General features: G+C 56.4%; 1 protein-coding gene across 7 annotated transcripts in view; it reads left to right on the plus strand.

Moving 5' to 3' along the window:
• TCOF1 (treacle ribosome biogenesis factor 1) overlaps window positions 1-18,502 on the plus strand; it is a 31,754-nt gene extending 13,252 nt beyond the window's left edge. Inside the window, exons 13-26 of one of the 7 annotated variants that reach the window (XM_079771153.1) lie at window positions 1,581-1,718; window positions 1,913-2,086; window positions 2,221-2,424; window positions 3,611-3,721; window positions 7,818-7,983; window positions 9,467-9,588; window positions 10,972-11,085; window positions 11,393-11,636; window positions 12,083-12,165; window positions 12,967-13,147; window positions 14,936-15,427; window positions 16,580-16,677; window positions 17,375-17,418; window positions 18,116-18,502. In XM_079771153.1, the coding sequence (XP_079627279.1) occupies window positions 1,581-1,718; window positions 1,913-2,086; window positions 2,221-2,424; window positions 3,611-3,721; window positions 7,818-7,983; window positions 9,467-9,588; window positions 10,972-11,085; window positions 11,393-11,636; window positions 12,083-12,165; window positions 12,967-13,147; window positions 14,936-15,427; window positions 16,580-16,677; window positions 17,375-17,401 (2,154 nt within the window). In that variant the 3' untranslated portion in view covers window positions 17,402-17,418; window positions 18,116-18,502. The remainder of the gene's footprint in view (window positions 1-1,580; window positions 1,719-1,912; window positions 2,087-2,220; window positions 2,425-3,610; window positions 3,722-7,817; window positions 7,984-9,466; window positions 9,589-10,971; window positions 11,086-11,392; window positions 11,637-12,082; window positions 12,166-12,966; window positions 13,148-14,935; window positions 15,428-16,579; window positions 16,678-17,374; window positions 17,419-18,115) is intronic. The other 6 variants (XM_079771154.1, XM_079771156.1, XM_079771157.1 and 3 more) reach the window with 6 other exon arrangements.
• Window positions 18,503-19,286: the final 784 nt, after the last annotated feature.

Genomic DNA, 19,286 nt, shown 5'->3' on the forward strand with positions numbered 1-19,286 from the left:
CCTGTAAGGTCAGGTTAGTCTTTGTGCCTTTGTTTTGTGTACATAAGAGTCATTATTCCAATATGGATGACTTGAGTGCTGTACTGAGCACCTTGGCCTTAAGTCATACGTAGGCTGTGCTTTAGGGGATTGACTCTTCATTTCGTTTGTTCTCATGTGGATGAGGAATCAGGGATATGGAGGATTTCTTCTGGCACTGATCCAGTGACATCTCTGACAGAGGCAGGGGCCTTAAGGTGCTGCCAAATTGCTTGTTCTATTTCATATTAGCAGGGCTTGCATTCACACACTACACCAAGCATGTCAAACTCAAGGGCTAGCATGGGCCTAATAAACAAGGTTTACGTTTTTGCAGGCCGCAAAAAAAAACACACAAAAGCTTCAATTTTCATAGAAACATAGGTTTATTTTGATAGAGACATGCTGAATACAAAGGGCTGAAATAAATGAGTAATCATTAACATAAAATAATAGCACATTTTAATAAAAATTAATATTTTTTCTTGAACATTAACTTATCAGACACTGAATAACTGCACAAATTAATAAACAACGCAAATAAACCTATTTTTCTTGTTCTCTGAAAGCGAAATACTTCCTGTTGCACACACCAAACAAGTCAGTACAAGACTAATGACTTGGCAGTTGGCTGCTAAAATACTCACTGCTAGTATTAGTGGAGAGAAATGGTGCGCCTGCGCATAAGGCACATAAGGGAAACAAATGCAACATTATTATAATAGTGAACATTGTAGTTCGTTATTAATAATTATGTATAACAGTATATTGTAAAAATTAAGTTACGAAATTTTTATTAAAATGTGTCTTACATACCGTTGTATTGGCTGGGCCGCAAAAATATTCGTTGTGGGTCACATGCGGCCCGAGGGCCATGAGTTTGACATGCTTGCACTACACTGTCAAGGATTTCTCTCTTTATTGTTCTCATCTCTGCTGGCGACCCTGATAGGCATTTGGGGGATTCCCTAGAATCAATTAACATAAAGTTAAGCTGAAGAAAAATCTCAAACTATGGTTTTCTGCCTTGTTCTGCCCTCCTCAATAGCTGGCCCCCATCTCATAGATCAAATTGGCTGCTTAAGTTCCAGCTACTAGCTCAGCCAGAAGGAAAAAGACACATGTTAACTACATGTGTAAGAGAGTCCAGTGTGTGCTCACCTTACATTCCATCCCCTAGAACTTAATCATACGGCCACCTCGCTGAAAGGGCGCCTCGAAAGCACCTCGGCTCTAGGTAGTCTTGGTGATTAGCTGACACTAAGAAAAGTGCTCTCATCAATGGATTTTAGTGCTTACTACGTGCCAGGAACTGTTAAATACTGCAACTCTCTCACTTAATCCTCATGGCAACCCCAGGGGTGGGCCTTATCATTACCCCTGTTTTACAGAGGAGGACACTGAGGCCCAGCAGGGTCAAATGGTTTACCCAGGTTCACACAGCTATTACCTGGAGGCGCCAGAATCCAAACTCAGACTTCTGACTCCAGAACTGGTGTTCTTGGATGGCTGCTCTACTGCTTCTCACCTTCTCCCTTCCATGGTTGCCTTTTTCCTTCCAGGTGAAGGCCTCAGTGAAAACCCCTCAGAGCAAAGCCCACCCCACTCCCACCAGAGTGGCTTCAGCCAAAGGGGCAGCATCAGCTCCCAGGAAAGTGGTCACTGCAGCTGCTCAAGCCATACAGGGGTCCCCGGCCAAGGCAAGTGGGACCAGCGCCCCAGGAGGTGCAGGGGGTGGAGCGGAGAGGAGGACCAAGCAGTGGCCCCTGCCTGGACGAGGGCCCTGCATGGGCGGGAGCAGCGTCGCCACCATCACACTGAGGGTGGGGTTCAACCTAAAAAGAACTGTGCTGTTTACTTCTCTCCTCAATACTGTTACCTCCTTGCAATTCAGGCGAAGCTGCCAGTGAGAACCCCCCAGAGCAGTGCCGTCTCGGTGAGGGGCCAGGTGTCTGTGCCAGCTGTGGGGAAGGCAGCGGCCCCAGCGGCCCAGGCCCCAGGGCCAGTCGAGGACGACTCAGAGAGCAGTGAGGAAGAGACGGACATCGAGGGGGAGGCACCCACTCCGGTGAGGCCCCGGGAGGGCAGAGAGCAGCCCTATGCTTCCCCTGTCAGGAGTCCCCCACCGCACAACTCCATGTGCCCATCCATCTCCTGTGTCCCTCTGCGTTCCCTGCCCTGATTCTGTTTCTGTCACTCCAGGCACAGCCCTCAGGGAAGACCACCCAGGTCAGAACTGCCTCGGCCCCTTCCAAGGGGTCCCCCAGGAAAGGGTCTGCCCTGCCACCCCCTGGGAAGACAGGACCCACGGTCGCCCAGGCTAGGAAAAAAGAGGACTCGGAGAGCAGCAGCGAGGAGGAGTCGGACAGCGACGGGGAGGCACCAGCAGCTGTGACCCCAGCTCAGGTGAGACCTAATGAGGAAGCAGCCACAATGCCAAGCCACCGTCACCCATTCCTGGGTCAGAATTCGGGCTCAGGGCCGGGTGGGGAAGGAAGACTAGATAGATTAAGGCTCTGTCTCCAGGATGTCTCCCACGTCTCCTTCGGTGAACCCTGCTGTAAAACTTCCCCAAACCAGGCCTCCCTGATGCAAGGTGTCCTAAGCACTCCCACACCTACCAAGGCCTCCACACCTTGATGGACACACCAGCCCCATGGAAGGCTAAGCCAGAAACTCCCATTCTTTGCCAAGACACATGAGGCCAAGCATCCGAAGTTGTCAGAGTCATGGGAGGCTTGGGTGGTAGTGCAGGTGCCACCAGGCCCCGGGGAGCTGGAGGAAGTCCCCTTCCTGGGCCTCACACCAACATGGGCATCTTCCTGGGGAGAGCTCGTCCAGCTTAGTGTGAAGCCTGGGTGTGGGGAGAGGGAATGAAGAACTGACTTACCTGGGTCACTTTCCCTCTGTCTGCCTGCAGAAGGCAGCAGGGATGCTGTGTCCGGCCAAAGTTCATGGTAACAAACTCTAGGACTTACAGGGCTCAAGCGTGTAATGGAAATGATTGATATTGAGCCTTGGTATCAGGAGAGAGTGATGGCAACCAGGACAAAGTAGAGAGCCCTTGCCCCATCCGAGAGATAGTCCCTGTCAGCTCCAGCCAATTGTGACTTGTGGAATGTGTCCTCCCTGTGGCAGGATCTTCCTTTTCTCAAGGAAAGCTGCAAGTCCCTGTGCCAGGCTTTTAGCTGGGGTGTTGCAGCCAAGTGTGAACTGTGCTGGGGCCACTGGCTCACCCCTATAACCTCATCCAGGCTGCTGTCCCCTCCCGTGCACGTGCCCGGCCAACAGCACTTAGTCCTCAGGTTTTAGCAGTGTCTTATTCATACATCCCTTTCAGGTTCAGAGTCGGCTCTGGCAGGAGGGTAAGCAGAGTGAAGGCCGGTGTTTCCGGTGGCTGTGGGCCATACTGGGCTAGCAGCCCTTGTGTCCGTTCATCTGTGCCATCTTCCCCCCTCCCCGCCATGTGCATGTAGGGAGGGGCACGCTGCCTTCCCCTGGTCGCTGCAGCTGGCCATGGCTTCCCAGTCCCTCAGTCCTGCTCCCCCTCAGCTAATGCCTGCTTCCCCCCACCATGTGCTTGTCCCATCAGAAGGAGAGAAATTCCAAAGCTGCCAAAAGTAACACACTGGCCCCAGCAACCCCAAAGAAGAATGCCGAGGGGTCCTCGGAGAGCAGTGACGAGGAGCTGCCGGCAAGCCAGGTAGGCTGCACCTTCTCTCCGAGGACACGGCAGGCTCAGAGCTGGGCTGGAGGGCCTGTGGGGTTGAGGGCAGATCTTTCCCATTTAAACAGCACTTCACAGTTTCCAGAGCTCTTGCCTCTATTTTGACACATTTGTCTTCACAATAACCACATGAGGTAGGCCGCAGAGTGTCTGAACATCCAGGCCTCAGCCAGATAGTCGAGGGTGAGAGCTGGCTCTCCCACCACCAGCCCAGTGATGCTGGGCGCGCTGGCTGTTCTGAGGCCTGGGGGGCTCAGCTGTAAACAGGCAGGGTGGCGTCCTCCCTCCTGCGTCTGCGCGCTGGCGCAGGTCCACAGCACCCTGCCTGAGAGCAAACGCCTGTTCCTGCAGCAGGGCGGGTGGTATTGCCCATTTGATGTCAGGAATCAAGGCCCTACGAGTTGATTTCCTGAAATCCTCATGGCCCATAAGAAGCTGAGGAAAGGCCCGGCAGTGTAGCTCGGTGGTTGAGTGTCGACCTATGAACCAGGAGGTGACGGTTTGATTCCCGGTTATGGCACATGCCCAGGTTGTGAGCTCGTTCCCCAGAAGGCAGCCAATCACTGATTCTCATCCTTGATGTTTTTATCTCTCTCCCTCTCCCTTCTCTGAAATCAATTAAAAAAAAAAAAAAGAAAATCTGAGGAAGGGCAAACACCAGTCCTCGGCTCCCCAAGTATCCCTGCTTCCTGTTGGGACTGGAAGTCTCTGCGGGGCTCGTTGGAATCCCAGGGACTGGCCCGATCTTCACGTGCTCTGCTGCTGCCGTCATCCTCCCCAGATTGTGCCCCGAGGGCGGGACCAAGCCCACTTGTCTCCCCAACTCAGGCCCAAGCATGCTGGGCTGGTGGCCAAGCTTCTGTGTGAAGCCCAGGCCTCTGGCAGGTAACACCGCCCTTCGTCCTCCTCCAGCCCCAAGCTCCTGGGAGCCCCTGCCAGGCCCCTCAGTGCTAGAGTTCTGCATCGCCCAGACCAGTAGGGTCTCTGCCCTTCTCCCCTTACATGTCAGACCACATGCTAATCAGTCCATCAGTAAGGTCAAGTGCTGCCCACACCCAGTGATGGGCCCACTCAATACCTAATTACAAGATAAACTCTGAACTACAGCTAACATTGTCGGTCCCCTCCTGTGCACCATGCTCTGTCCTAAGCCACAGACTTGCATATTCTGTTTAATCCCCACAACGAGCCTGTGAGGAGGATAGGTCCTTCCATTATTCCCATTTTAAGGGGAAAAGAATGAGGCTCAGAGAAGGCAATTGAACCGCCCCAGCGTGACATGGCCGATAACAAGTGGACAGACCTGATGTTGGAACCAGGCCAATCCCACTCTGGCCCACTCCCGGCCCTGCCTCGACACTGCCCTCCAGGGGAGGAGGAGACGGGGCTGGGGCTGCCCTCTGCTCTGGATCTAAACAGCTGGGAGGGAGGGAAGGGGCCGCTTCGCCCTTCTGCGGGGGCAGACTAACACAATTAAAATGAACATCGTGCTTAAACTGAAACATTTAATTGGTACGTTGGTCCTGAAGATTCCGGAGTCCCTATTAAAAAAGAAGGAAGAATAGTCAGCAGTCTGCATTCCCCCAGGAGGATTCGGGGGAAAAGGCACAGCCTGGGGACACGGCTGCCTCCTCCAAACGGGGATTTTTGCTCCTAATCCCCAGCTCACTAATTATGATTATTATCGTTATTATGCTTTTACCGAGTACTTCTCTATGGACACGTTTTGCTGTTTTTATTATTAGCCCATCAATAGGGGAAAGGAATTGATGCCAGAGTGGTGGGCGGAGCCCCAGGCTGGGAGGTAGAGAGAAGATTGTGGCTCCATTCCCCATCACTGCTTCTGTGTCCCCACCCCTACCCCCCTCTAGCTTAGAGAGAGACTTCAGGGGGTGGTCTGTGGCTTAGCCCATTGTGCTGGCAGTAAGCCAGCCACGGTCTGTGTCAGGGCTTGGCCTAGCTACCCAAATAAAAAGACATTGGCCCTGCCCGTTTCAGATTGAGCAGAGAGAAAAAAAAGAGCTGAAAGAAACCAAATTAGGGTGTTAAAGCACAGGCTTAGCTGGTTGGTCTGGGAGGGAGCTCAGGCCCCTGAAGAACTACCTGTCCCGGCTCTTGACCCCTGGAAGGGAGTCCCTGGGGCTCATGCACCATGGAGGCTCCGGGCCACATCCCCAGCAAGTGGGGTTTCTCGGTCCCTGGAATGGGGCTGCCCAGGGTCGGTTAACCACCCAGACCGTTCTGAGAGGCTCTGGAGAAGAGCTGCCCTCGAGCCTTGCCACCATGGGTGCCTTCATGTACCACTTGGCTCCCCCACCCCCGCTCTGCCCAACCTAGGATGAGGGCCCAGTTGTGAAGGGCCCAGCTCCTACACGAGGTGGTGAGCACTGCCCGCAGGTTTGGTTCTGCAGCCGGTAGACCCTGCGGTAGGACGGGAGTCCCTGTGTTCCCGCTGGGTCCTTACCTCCCGGCATCTACCTGGAGGCACAGCCAAATGTTTAGGCTGCTTCATCTTCCCATGAGCCTTTTCCAACCACCCAAGAAAGGCCCTCATCGCCCTGTGTGCACTGTGCTTTGCAGTTTCCAAAGCACATCAGAGCCCCTCTGGTGAGTGGACGCAGGCTGACTTGCCTAACAACCCTTTCAACAGGTGGGAAACAGGCACAAAGCTCAGGGCTTGGCCCCACAGTGAGGTCATGGCAGAGGTAGGATCACCCCCTGAACCCAGTGGGGGGCCGGGGGGCGCCGGTGGTGTGGGCAAGTGGAACAAGGTGGAGGCGGCTTTTGCTGCTGAGCTGCTTTTAACATCCCAGACGCTATTGTTTGCCTCGGTGGGTTCGTTGCCTCTCTGCATCCCCAACAATCTGTTCCTCTGTCTTCTCGCATATATATAGATTCCCTCCCTCAACTGTAAGCCTTCTCCCACTTTCCATCCTCGCCCTTCCATCACGTGGGCAGGCAGGCTCTGGAAGTGGCAGATCGGAGCAGCCGCGGGGGAGGCTGTTGGCAGGGGTAGGAAGGGCCCGAGCCCAGCAGAGCTCCCACCCTCGGGCGGTGCCTTTCTGCTTTCTTTTCACTTTCCCTCTCCCACAGCACCCTGGGGCTGAGGCGTGGGAGGTGGGCAGGGTGGTTCCTGGAGGAGACCTGGGTCCCCGACTGTGACCTCGGAAGGTCCCTCCTGGTCTCCCCACTGGCCAGAGAGAAAGCAGAACTCGGGCCAGACCTGATCTCTGGGGAATGGGAAGCAGGCTCCCCACTCCCTGGCGCGGGGCTGCCGGTGCAGCGCCTGCGGCGGTTACAGTCGCCAGCGCTGCGGTCCCAGGCTAATCCACCGAGTACCGGGGCGCAGCTGCTGCTGCTTTTTCTTGGAATGTCTTAACTGGAAAATGTAAAGCGCACCCACAGATAGACCAGCATAGAGAACCCGCACATACCCTCCCAGCCCATTTCATCCAAATCCTCCACTTAGTGATCGCTTTAAGGCACAACCACCATATAATGTCACACCTGAAAAAGCGACCTGCCCGTCGGCGTCCCCATTTCATCCACATGGTCTCATGACTGATATTTTTCATGTCGTGTCTCCAGCTAAGGGCACACCCTGCTGTGGTCCTCTCAGTGTTACCTGTTGGTTTTCCCCTGTGCAGGGTATTTGTTGAAGCTGCTGGTCCCACCCCAGTGGCTGCATGCACATGTGGGTGGGACCAGCAGACTGAGCCACTCCCCAGGTGGATGCATATTGTGTCCGCTCAGCAGGCATCCGCCTCTGAAGTGGGCTGTGTGACCTTAGGCAGCTCTCTTCCCCCCTCAGGACTTGCGGAGCTAACCTCACTGACCTCAGGGGTTTGTTGTGAGGGTTGGAGGGGCTCCTGTGAGCTGTGAGGTGCTGTGCTGGGTCTTAGCAGGTGCAGGGGCGGGGGGAGCTGTGAGTGCCCGGGGGAACAGCCTCTGTCTGGCTGCCCTAAGCTCTCAGGACCCCCTTGCCTTGTCAAACCCTTCCCCACCCCATCTTTCCCTCCCCCTGGCCCAGCCTTTAATCACTGGGGGGATGTTTTTGTTTTTGTTTTTTAAGGTGATTAAAACCCCTCTGATTTTTGTCGACCCTAATCGTAGTCCAGCTGGTCAGGCTGCTACCCCTGTGCCCACCCAGGCTGCAAGTGCCCCGAAGAAGGCCAGGAGCTCCTCGTCCGAGAGCGAGGATGAGGATGTGATCCCCGCTACGCAGTGCTTGACTCCCGGTGAGCATGCCCGCCACCAAGGGCCTAATCCCCTACTGCAGTGGTCGGCAAGCTCATTAGTCAACAGAGCCAAATATCAGCAGTACAACGATTGAAATTTCTTTTGAGAGCCAAATTTTTTAAACTTAAACTTCTTCTAACGCCACTTCTTCAAAATAGACTCGCCCAGGCCGTGGTATTTTGTGGAAGAGCCACACTCAAGGGGCCAAAGAGCCGCATGTGGCTCGCGAGCCGCAGTTTGCCGACCACGGCCCTACTGCAACGGCCGGGCCGGGCTCAGCTGCCAGCGGCTGCCCACACGCGCCCAGAGGGGAGAGGAGGTTGGCAGGGTCACAGAGCACGTTGTTGGTCAGGAGGGCCTCCGGGCAAGCAGGGTCTGTGCGCACTGCCTGGGTTCACCTCGATGAGGGACTGGCTCAGGAGGAAGATTTGCCAGGGCTTCGCTGTACCAGCTCAGAGGCTAGAACCCAGGCCAGAGGCTGTGGGCAGGAGGGACCAGGTTTCTCCAGAGTCTGCGGAAGAGCTTTGTAACAGCTGACTGCCTGAACCTCGAGAGGGCTGTGAGGTGGTAGTGAGCCTCCCGTTCCTGGTAGCATGTAAAGGGGTTAGGTGATCCCTAAACAGACATTGCAGGGAAGATTCCATCTGTCAGTGGGAGACAGGACCACATCTGGGATTTCTTTGATGTTTGCAACCTGTGACTCTACCAGTGATAGCAGGAAAAACGGTTAATAAATGTTTTTATGACATTTTTTAATGAGGATATTAATGCCTAATTTGGTGATGCTAATTAAGAAATACAGACTAGCACCAAAGGAAAAACATTACCTATAATCCTACTGCCTGGAATAATTACTGTTAACATTTTACAGCTGCTAAATTGACAAAAACCTAAGCTATAACTTTTTTTAGTGAGACCATGCTGTACGTATGCTCAGTAATCTTTAATTGACAATATTGTGGCATACCACATTTACAGCGTGATTCCCTCTGGCTACAGAGCAGTCCTTTGGGTGGGCATGCCGTAGTTTATTTAGCCAGCGCCACGTTGGAGGACGTGGGGGCTTTTGTTTGGGCCGTGGAAGCGTTTATACGCAGTACTACAGTGGGCGTCATGTACCTGAGCCTTTGCAGGTGACCACGGTGGTTTTCATAGACGGTGTCAAATACATGGAGAGTCTCGTTTGGCAGCCGGGCCGGCTGCGGGGACATCACAAGAACTGGAGTGTGGGGAGGGGCTGGGGAGAGCCAGGGTCACGGTCACTGTCCCAGCAGCCATGTGACCTCCTGCGCCTTGGAGCATGGACAGCGTGACCGTTCCTGCCTAGAGGTCTGGGGGAAGGTATGACACAGGCTTCTGCTGCAGAAGCCCTGGGCACCACACCTGGTCCCCGGGAAGGGCTAATAAATTGGGTGTTGCCACAGCTGGGGAGGCCATGGGGCTTCTGTGACCTAACATGCTCTCCATCTCCTTCCATTTCAGCCATTAGATCCAACGCAGTGACCATGCCCACAGCCCACCCAAGGACAGCCCTCGGAGCCAGCAGCAGTGAGGTGTCCAGTCGGGTGACAAAAGGCAAGAAGCAGGAGGCACCTGCCACTCAGGTATGTGGCAGACAAGGGAGGCCCTTGCAGACCAGCAGGGTGGGGGCTCCCTGCCCTCCCCCACGTAGCCACACGTGCTGCTGGCAGGGCCGCAGTTGCTTTCACCCACCACCACCACCAGGAGTAGCTGCTCCTCGCAGCCAGCGTTCTCCTGGCCTCTGGTTACACCCATCCGAGCTCCTGGGCCCCTGTGGGCGGTCAGGAGGAGTATCTGGGAATGTGGCACCGGGCAGTGCACTGCTGCCCCGAGAGGCCCTGTCCGCTTTGTTCTGTTTTAGCTCCCAGTGTTGAGATGCCGTGAACAAAAGTTGCCCTCTTTTAGTGGGCATGCTAGTGACTTAGTAACTTCCCAGCCTCCACCATTTTCCATGTGTTTTTGTTTGGTCCTTGCCTGGATCTAAGTGCTGGGCAGTGGAGCTAATGCTCACTGTTCTGGTGACGGGGCAGGGCCAGAGCGCAGGTCGCCTGGCTCCCAGGCATTGCTCTGTGGACCACACCCGTTGGTTTTTCCGTTTCCTCACTCTTCCTTTCTGAGAGGACAAGAGAGAGGTCGGGGAGGCCGGAGCAGGAGTTGGGCACCCCCAGCTCAGAGGGCTCATCACAGCTGGGCGGGTGTCACTGCATCTATTTGGCCATTTGACCAGCAGATGGTGCTGAGTATCTGTCTGCCAGGCAGGGGGGGATGCAGCAGGAGCAAGAGGTGCCTGCCCTGGGGAGTTCCCAAGTGAGTGGGGTGGCAGCCACTAACAAAGGAAACCAAAAATAGAGCACTCACGAACTGGTGGGTGCTTCGCAGGAAACAATAGTGTCGAGAATGATGGGGTGAGCTGCTTTAGAAAGGATGGGCAGGGATGGCCTCCTGAGGAGGTGAGGTGGAAGCAGGAGGAGCAGCCAGGCCAGCGAGCTGGGGTCCGCTCCAGGCAGGGAAACCAGCTGCAGGGACCCTCTGGGGAAGTGCATGGAGGTCGGAGGTGAGGGCTGCATGGCTGCCGGAGGAGTCACCCCAGTTCTCTCCGTTCTCTCTCCCTAGTTGCTGGTGGGTGTGGAAAGCAGGAGTGGCATGAGGGAGACTGTTGGGGAGGCTGTTCCAGCCACCAGACTAGAGGCTTGTCCCCAGTGGAGCTCAGACTGACTGGTGGGGGCTGGGCGTGTTCTTGGACCCTCTGAGAATGATGTGATTAGCTCAGAACCCAACTCTGGCACTATTTCCTGCCCAGGCAGTGGCATGGCCCCTTGGACCACCCCTCAGTCCCTACTCCAGTCCCATGGCTCCTTGTAGATACGGGTCCCCTCCCACCCTAGCAAGATGGGGTCTGCTCAGGGCGTGGCCGAGATGACACCTGAGAACCCAGGAGTCTCAGGGCTGCCTTTGGCTGTCCACAGGTGACAAAGAGGAACCTGGCTAACCTCCCGCTGACCCAGGCTGCCCTGAAGGTCCTTGCCCAGAAAGCCAGTGAGGCCCAGCCTCCTGTTGCCAGAACCCTGTCTTCAAGTGGGGTGAGCTGGGGAACCCCCAGGGGTCCTGGCCCTACCCTGGAGCGGACAGTAATCAAAGACCACAGAGGGTAGAAGGGAGGCCCAGGCAGGGACTCGAGTCCCAGCATCATCACCCACCTGCCCTGTGACCTGAGCACACACTCGCTTGCCTCCCAGGCCAGGGCTGCCCGACTGAGAGCTGTGGGAGGATTGAATGAGGCCTGTGCGAAGCAACCAGCACGGTGCCTGGCCCTTAGCTGAGGTGCTCGGTAAGATCAGGTTTCATTTCCCCTAACTTTCCTCCTACTTTCTCCTTTCACCAAATTAGATTGACGGTGCCCTAGGCTCACTCCCTGGGGCGAGTCCCCAGAGCACCCCCGTGAAAGCAGGAGTGACCAACCAGGTCAGAAAGCCCAAGGCTCCTGCAGTCCAGCGGGCCACAGTCCCTCCCTTGGGACGCCCCAAAGCCAAGGCCTCTGGCACCTCAGATGATAGCGACAGCAGCAGCAGCTCTTCAGGGAGCGAGGAGGATGCGAAGAGGCCCCAGGCGGCCCCGCTGGCCCCCAGGCTGGGTGAGGACTGGGGAGGGAAAGGCTGGGTGGGCCTGGAGGAGGGGAGCGGTAGCTTGGTGGAGCGCGAGGCTCAGGCTGTGGCTCTGTATCTCCACTGGTTCTGCCACCTTGGCCTAGTCGTCCCATGCTGGGCCTCAGTTTCCCCTTCTGTACAGCCCCTTGAGGAAGTTGGTCCAAATTCTGTCAAAGACCCTCTGATGCTGCTGTTTGACCACTTCCGACTTTTTGGAATCAGGCTCCCATAACTGACCCTACCACAATCCCAAGGCCAGCGACTGGACTGGAAATGCTTAGCATTCAGGTGTCTCGCCTGGAATGCTGTGAGCACAGATGGGAGGGTGAGGCGGGCCCGGCCATCCCAGGCGCCCCCCTGAGAGGCTCTGCCCTGCCCAGCTGGCGGGGGGCATACCTGAGGCTCCCAACAGGATACCTGTACTTCTCTATAGGCCCAGCGCCCACTGGCAATGAGACCTTGGTGGAGGAAACCCCAGCAGAGTCCAGCGAGGATGAAGTGGTAGAGCCTTCCCAGGTAACAGCAGGGGGGCTGGCAACATCGGGGTCCTAGGCCAGGAGCCCCAGGTCAGAGGGCTGGGCCCTCCTCTTCCCAGGGACCCTGGCAGGGCCCTGCCGTGGAGCCAGGATGTTTCCCCCAAAGCCCATGTCAGCATGAAGGCTGAGGAGCTGACTTGGAGTGTACAGAAAGGGCTCACCTTGATGTTAGGTGATTCCCAGATAAAAACATTCTTTAACCGATGGGATTATTTTAAGGTTATCATCTGCACATGGCAGACGCTAGTGATTTTCCATTTGCATCAGTAATAAGTTTCCTTTTTAAATGTGCCTGCTTAAGATATGTATTAATTAAAATAGCACAGGAAGTACACACAAAGGGCTGACGTCCCCACCACCAGCCCAGTAGGGCTGACCCAATCTTGGGGTTCCCTGGGCTGCTTCCTTCTCAGCAGGCCGTGTTCCAGGGCTGGGATGGGGTCCCTGGGCTGGTTCTTTCCCAGCAGGCCATGCTCTGGGGCTGGGATGGGGTCCCTGGGCTGGTTCCTTCCCAGCAGGCCATGTTCCTGGGGCTGGGATGGGGTCCCTGGGCTGGTTCCTTCCCAGCAGGCCATGCTCTGGGGCTGGGATGGGGTCCCTGGGCTGGTTCCTTCCCAGCAGGCCATGCTCTGGGGCTGGGATGGGGTCCCTGGGCTGGTTCCTTCCCAGCAGGCCATGTTCCTGGGGCTGGGATGGGGTCCCTGGGCTGGTTCCTTCCCAGCAGGCCATGCTCCCGGGGCTGGGATGGGGTCCCAGCCCCTTTCACACTGGGCTTCTTCAGTCTCTCCTCTCAGGTCATGTGCCCCCTGGGCTGACTCCAGCCAATTCCCAGGCTGCAAAGGCCACTCCCAAGCCAGACCCCAGCCCCTTGGTTTCCTCTGCTTCGGCCACCAAAGATGCCCCGGATGGCAAGCAGAAAGTGGCGCCCCAACAAGCACTAGGCACCACGTCCCCTAAAACAGGTGAGTCCAGGGCAGCAGGAGGGGCACAGCAGGACAGGGAGGGGCAGGCAGTGACCTCCTTCTTTCCCTCCCTCAGAAACAGTCTCACCAGCATGGTCCTGTCTCTGCAGGCCTGGTGCTCATCGAAGGGTAGGGGCCATGCCCAGGGGCCTGGCTCCTCTGGTCCAGGGCGGCCGGGACGTCGGGTCATCAACCCTGTGGCTGCTGGTGCACCTGGCAGGCCGCCTGTCGTAGAGGAAGTGCACCTTGGCTTGTGGGGTATAGGACTGGGCTCTCTGTGGCCGACCCAGTTGACTTTTCTTCCTAACAAATGGCTCATGGTGTGGGGTTAGGGAGTCTGGGAGCCCAAATGAAAGGCAGGAGCCACATGTGGGGAAGTCTCTAGCACATGGCGAAGACCCCGGGCAGTGGGCTGACTCTCCAAAGCCTCAGATGGGCCCCTGGCCCTGCTGGGCCTCTGTCCTAACCACACGGGGCAGGGTCGATGCATCCAGTCGGTGTCAAGGTGTGGCACACATAGAAAGTAGTCACGTGCCACCCCGACTCTGCCAGAGGTGAGGGACAGGGGTCTCAGATGGGCACACCTGGGACAGCTCAAGGGGTCCCCCGCCTCGGTGTTCTGGGTGTTTGTAAACAGAGAACCGGGAAGTGGGCTGCAGGGGAAGAGGCTGCCATGGCCAACTGAGCCCTCCTCAGTTTCCCCTCCACCCAACTGGTGCCCTTGCTAAGCACCAGAGGACTGAATTGGGCCTCTGTCTGTCCTGGGACGCTTCGCCGGTGCACTGCTCTGGACCCAGAGCCGCGTCAGGCCCCACCCTGGGCCACTGCACGCCACGGAGCAGCCCAGCCACTGAACACTGAGCCCAGCGTGTAGGAGGCTGTGCCTATGAGGCCCGGAACCGGGTCCAGACCTGCCCGTCACCTGGGAAGTTGGGGGTGGGGAGGGGGGAGATGCAGGGGCAGTGCTGATGTCCCACAGACCGGGAGCAGAGCAGCTGTTGCTCACTTCCTTCCTCAGCGATCTCTGGGAACGGGCCGACAGGCCGACATTTTAGAGGGGCTGTGGAGGTTTTCATTTTCACACGTGTCAGCACAGTTATCAAAGGAGAGCAGAGGCGTGGAAAATTCTAAACAAAGGCTGCTCTAGAAGTCACTGGCAGGCAGTTAACCTGCTGATCAGCTGCCACGTGTGCATACCACACCCATCACCCCCGAGCCCCGGGTCCTGGACAGGAAAGGGGTGGCCCACTGTGTGAACAGAGGGGGTCCTGGACAGGAAAGGGGTGGCCCACTGTGTGAACAGAGGGGGTCCTGGACAGGAAAGGGGTGGCCCACTGTGTGAACAGAGGGGCCTGAGATGAACGGGTGCACAGCCGTCAAATTTATGTGAATCTACAGTTCAGAATACGGGGACCTCACTGTTCACCCGACCCCTCATTTTACAAACATGGAAACAGACTGGGAGAAGCAGGGCCACACAGCCAGTCAGTGGGAGACAGACCCAGAGCCCAGTCTCCTGCCTCCGGGCTCTGGACTCCTTGTCTGACCTTCACTGTGTTGATAGATCCCAGGCCTTTCACTAACATTCTGGAGTTCTGGTCAGTTCCCAGCCTGAACTTGAGATTTAAGTGTGAGGAGACAGAAAAGAGCTCTAAGGTTGAAGGTGGGAGGAAGATGTGAGCTATCTACCAGTGTGGGCAGAATGACCTCGGACCCCTCTGGCTCTTGTACCGTGAGAGGTCTGTTTCCCGGTCCCGCAGGTCCATGTCACACGTCCTCTCCCCACAGGCAGAAGAGAGGCCAGCACCACACCTCAGAAGCCCGGGAAGGGGGCTGGGAGCACCGAAGCCTCGACGCTGGCCCTGCACAGCGACATCGCCCGGCGGCTCCTGAGTGAGCCCTGGCCCCTGAGCGAGGCCCAGGTCCAGGCCTCGGTGGTGAAGGTCCTGGCGGAGCTGCTGGAGCAGGAGAGGAAGAAGGCTGCGGGCACCGCCAAGGAGGGCAGCAAGAAGAGCCACAAGCGGAAGCTGTCGGGAGAGCAGGCAGCGGCCAGGGCCCCCAAGAGCAAGAAGAAGAAGAAGCTGGCGGCCGGGGGAGGCGGGGAGGGTGCTGTTTCCTCAGAAAAGGCCCCCAGTACTACCCAGGGGAAATCTAAGAGAGACACAGCAAGTGGTGGCAGCAAAGAGAAGGACAAGCCAGAAGGGGAGCCAGAGATGGTGATGGTTGAGGGTGGAGGCCAAGCCAACCCAAAGAACAAGGAGAAAAAAAAATCTGACAAGAGTAAGTGGCCATCCACACCCTGGAGCGCACTTCCCCAGCCCTGTGCTGAGGGCTGTCTGTCACCACACGGGCGGGACGGGCCCTCAGCCAGCACAGAAGGGGGAGGATGAAGATGGTTTGTCCAGGGTCATGGGGGGCAGCTATTGACAAAGCCAGAATGACCCCGGAGCACCTGGGCCCACTGGCAGAGAGACCCAGTGCTCCAAGATGGGGCCTGCTCCCCACAGTGCTCGGTGCACCTTCAGCTTCAGGCTTCTCAGTCCGCGCTCCTAGACCGCAGCTCCCCGCAGAGGTACAGCTGCCCCTGTGAGCTCTGTGCCAGACTGCATGCGGCGGGACCTCATTTAACCCTGTGTAATAGGTGATACTGCATTCCCACTTTCCATAGAGAGTATCTATATTAATAAAATGGTGATATGCTAATTAGACTGGATAGACCAGATGTTCTTCCAGACAAAGCCATGGTGGCAGTGGTGGGGGCCAAGGCAGAGGCGGTTAGGGGTTTTCAGGCCGGCAGGGGAGAGCAGTTAGGGGCAGGCAGGCAGGCAGGCAGAGGCGGTTAGAGGCGATCAGGTAGGCAGGCAGGTGAACGGTTAGGGGCCAGCAGCCCTGGATTGTGAGAGGGATGTCCCAGATTGGAGAGGGTGCAGGCTGGGCTGAGGGACACCTCCCCGCCCCGCCCCCCCATGCATGAATTTCGTGCACTGGACCTCTAGTCTATAATAATAAAAGTGTGATACGCTAATTAGACCGGACGTCCTTCCGGACGAAGCCGGGGCTATGAGGAAAGCCTGGGTCCCAGGCGCCAGAGGGAAGCCAGGGCCGGCAGCTGGGAGAAGGAAGGCCTACTCTCGCACGAATTTCATGCATCGGGCCGCTAGTCTTAAATAAATGTGTCAAAGTGAGTTAAAGAAAAATAGTAATACTCCAGGTGTTCCATAGGTGGGGCAGAAATTATGAGGCCAGGGCAGGTGGTCACAGGCCTGAGGGCCTGTTTTCATGGCTCCCCAGGGTGTGGGGAGAGCTGGGGACCCAACATCGGGAGGAGGGACTCCTAGGATCCCTGGAGACCTGCCCTGCATGTCTCCCAACATTGGTCCCAAGACTTAAACTTAACATCTGTTATTTAGGAAGTTTACTTTCTTCCCTTAGAAAAAAAAGACAAGGAAAAAAAGGAAAAGAAGAAGAAAGCCAAAAAGGCCACAACCAAAGACCCTGACTCACAAATACAGAAGAAAAAGAAGAAAAAGGTAAAGTAGTTCCTGGGGGTTTCAGGCCAGAGAAGGGACCTAACCTCGTCCCCAGGGGGAATGTGATGAGCCCCATCCTGTGCATGGCAGGCGACAGGGTGGGAGCTAGACCAGGGTCCTGCCCCATTTCCATGGGCGGGGAGTGTGTGGGGGTGAGTTGTGACTCTAGAGTAGAGCCCCCCTAAGGAGGGACAGGTCTGTGTAGAAGTCGTGGGAGTGACCTCTGCCCTGTCTGAGGTAGAAGGATGTCCTTGTGGCGGGTGAAGGAAGGAAGCCCAGGCACAGGGAGGCTGTTAGAGGTCCCAGGTGGGAGAGGAAGCGTTCCCCGAGATGTGGTGCCCCAGCTGGCAGGGACCCCTCCACAGAAACACTCACGTCTGCTTCATGGGGGTCAAGGCTGCTCACCTGAAGGCTGGGGGTGTGGGGACTCGGAACCTGTACAGATGCCTCACTGGCCCCCGGGCCTTGGCTGTGTTCAGGGAAGCTGAACATCTGTGCCACACAGTTTGGGCTCCTTCCTTGAGAGTGTGTGGGGCACCGTCCCTGTTCTCGGGAATCCTGTGCACCCAGCATCTGTTCTGGAGGTAGGGGGGGAAGCCTCGGATCCTCAGGAGGCAGCCCTCATGCCCTCCTGGTGGGGGCAGCATGGGTGAGGAGACAGTCAGGTACAGGAGTCTCTCACCTTCTCTTCTCACAGAAGAAGACAGAGCAGCAGACTGTCTGAGAAGCACAAGACATCAGGTACACTTCCTGGCCCAGGGACCCTTGCTGAGCATCTGACCCCTGGAGAGGGGCGGGGGGCTGGAGGTGGGGGGCTCCAGCATTGCCGTGGTCCCCAGGAGCCAGGCAGGACCTGGGAGGTGGGCCCCACAGGAAAGGGGTGGAGAAAGGTTGTCACTCACGGTCAGTGGCCGGCACCCGGTGCTCCCTGGGTGCAGACACTGCACATGGCCTAGGAGATGGGCACTGGGATGGCGCCTCTTTGTGGATGAGGGTAAGGCTTGAGCTCCTCTCTCCCTCCCTGCAGTCCAGTTCCTTTTCCTTGTAATCAGTAACTTGAGGGCATTTGCTCATGGGAAAGAAGGTGGTTTCCCCGAGAGGAGCCATTCGATGGGCCTGTGCTTCCCGGGCGGTGGGGAAGGGGTTGCGTGCCCCGCACCGAGCAGGCCCAGCAGGCCCACACCTGCTGTAAGTGCCTGCCTGGGCTGGTGGCAGGCGTAAGGGAAGTTAGGCCCTCAGGCACTCAGCCGACTTCCCGGGGCGTGGCCAGTGCTAGTGTCCACCGTAGTTAGTTGATGCCCGTCCCCTGCATCTAGATGCCAGGTTTTGATTTGATTTGATTCTCCTCGATGCAGGAAAAAAGTCAGGAAATCTTCTGTCTCATGTGTTTCCTTCCCCATGGGTTGGAATGAATTTTTAATTTCCCCTTCCTCCCCAGAAGATGGCCAGCCGCAGTGTCGGTGCTGGCTCAGCCCACAAGCCCTGCAGAGGTTGGTCCGAGGAAGAGGAGGGAGTGTGCCCAGTTCCGAGACCTCCACTCGCTGACCCCGCGCCTGACTTCCACCCTGACACAGGACACTTCGTATAGATGTGTACAGTATATATATATATATGTATGTATATATATATTTTTAAGTGAAATGTCCCTCCCTCCTCAGACCCAACATGCCCAGAGGCCTCAGGACCTTCCACCCCTTTCCCCTGCAGACCCAGCGAGGCCCAGCCTGCCGCTCCTTCCACGGCCTTCAGTTTTTTCCTGTTTTGTGTTTTTGTAAGAACTCAGAAAATAAAAGACTTGAAGGAAAGGTGCAATTTCAGTGCACCTGGGGCAAACATTTTGCAATTGACTTATTCTTGGGAGTCTGGCTGACACTTGGAGGTGAACAAACCATTGCTCAGGATTTGTTGACTACATGTCGAGGTTCTGGGATGCTGTGCTGAGTGGGACAGTTTGCCTCAGTAAAGTACCTGGTACTAAACTGGTGGGGAAGGCTTCCTGGAGGAGGTGGCATAGCTAAGAGGGAGCGCAAGCATGGCCATGGTTGGTTGCCAGGTGCTAGGGAGGCCAGACAAATACCCAGAAGGCAAGAAATGGAAGGGGGCTTTCTAAGCCACCTTTTGAAGTTCAGTTAGGACTGGAATTGTGGGCAGGCCCTGTTGAGGTACCTGGTGGAGAATGGCTGTGGCGGGCACAGTAGGAACAGAAAACCCGTTAGGACTGAGTTGCCCTTGTATCCAGATAACAAAGGTTCTGAAATAAGGAAGGCAAGAAGATGAACTCGAAAGACATGTCAGGGTGACGTCTCCAGGACTGGATGGCTAGCAGTGCAAAGGCCCATTCCCGGGCCCAGGACAGTGAGCACCTGGTCAGGAGATTTTCCTCCAAGGTTTGTAGCCTCCTGCGAAGGACAGCGAGGGGCCGGGCAGAAATAGTCAGCACTGAGCTGGGGAGGTCTTGGAGACTGAGGTTAGCATCCAGCTATACCCTTATCTGGGGGGCCCTTGGACAGGCCCTCAAAGCTTCTCACTCCCCGTAAGTGTGTTGGTCTAGAAGTCCTGGTGGGCTTCGTGGAAATGGAGACTTTACCCAGAACATTGTGATTTTGGCC

The sequence above is a fragment of the Cnephaeus nilssonii genome (genome assembly GCF_951640355.1).
Source record: "Cnephaeus nilssonii genome assembly, chromosome: 5".
NCBI lineage: Eukaryota > Metazoa > Chordata > Mammalia > Chiroptera > Vespertilionidae > Cnephaeus > Cnephaeus nilssonii.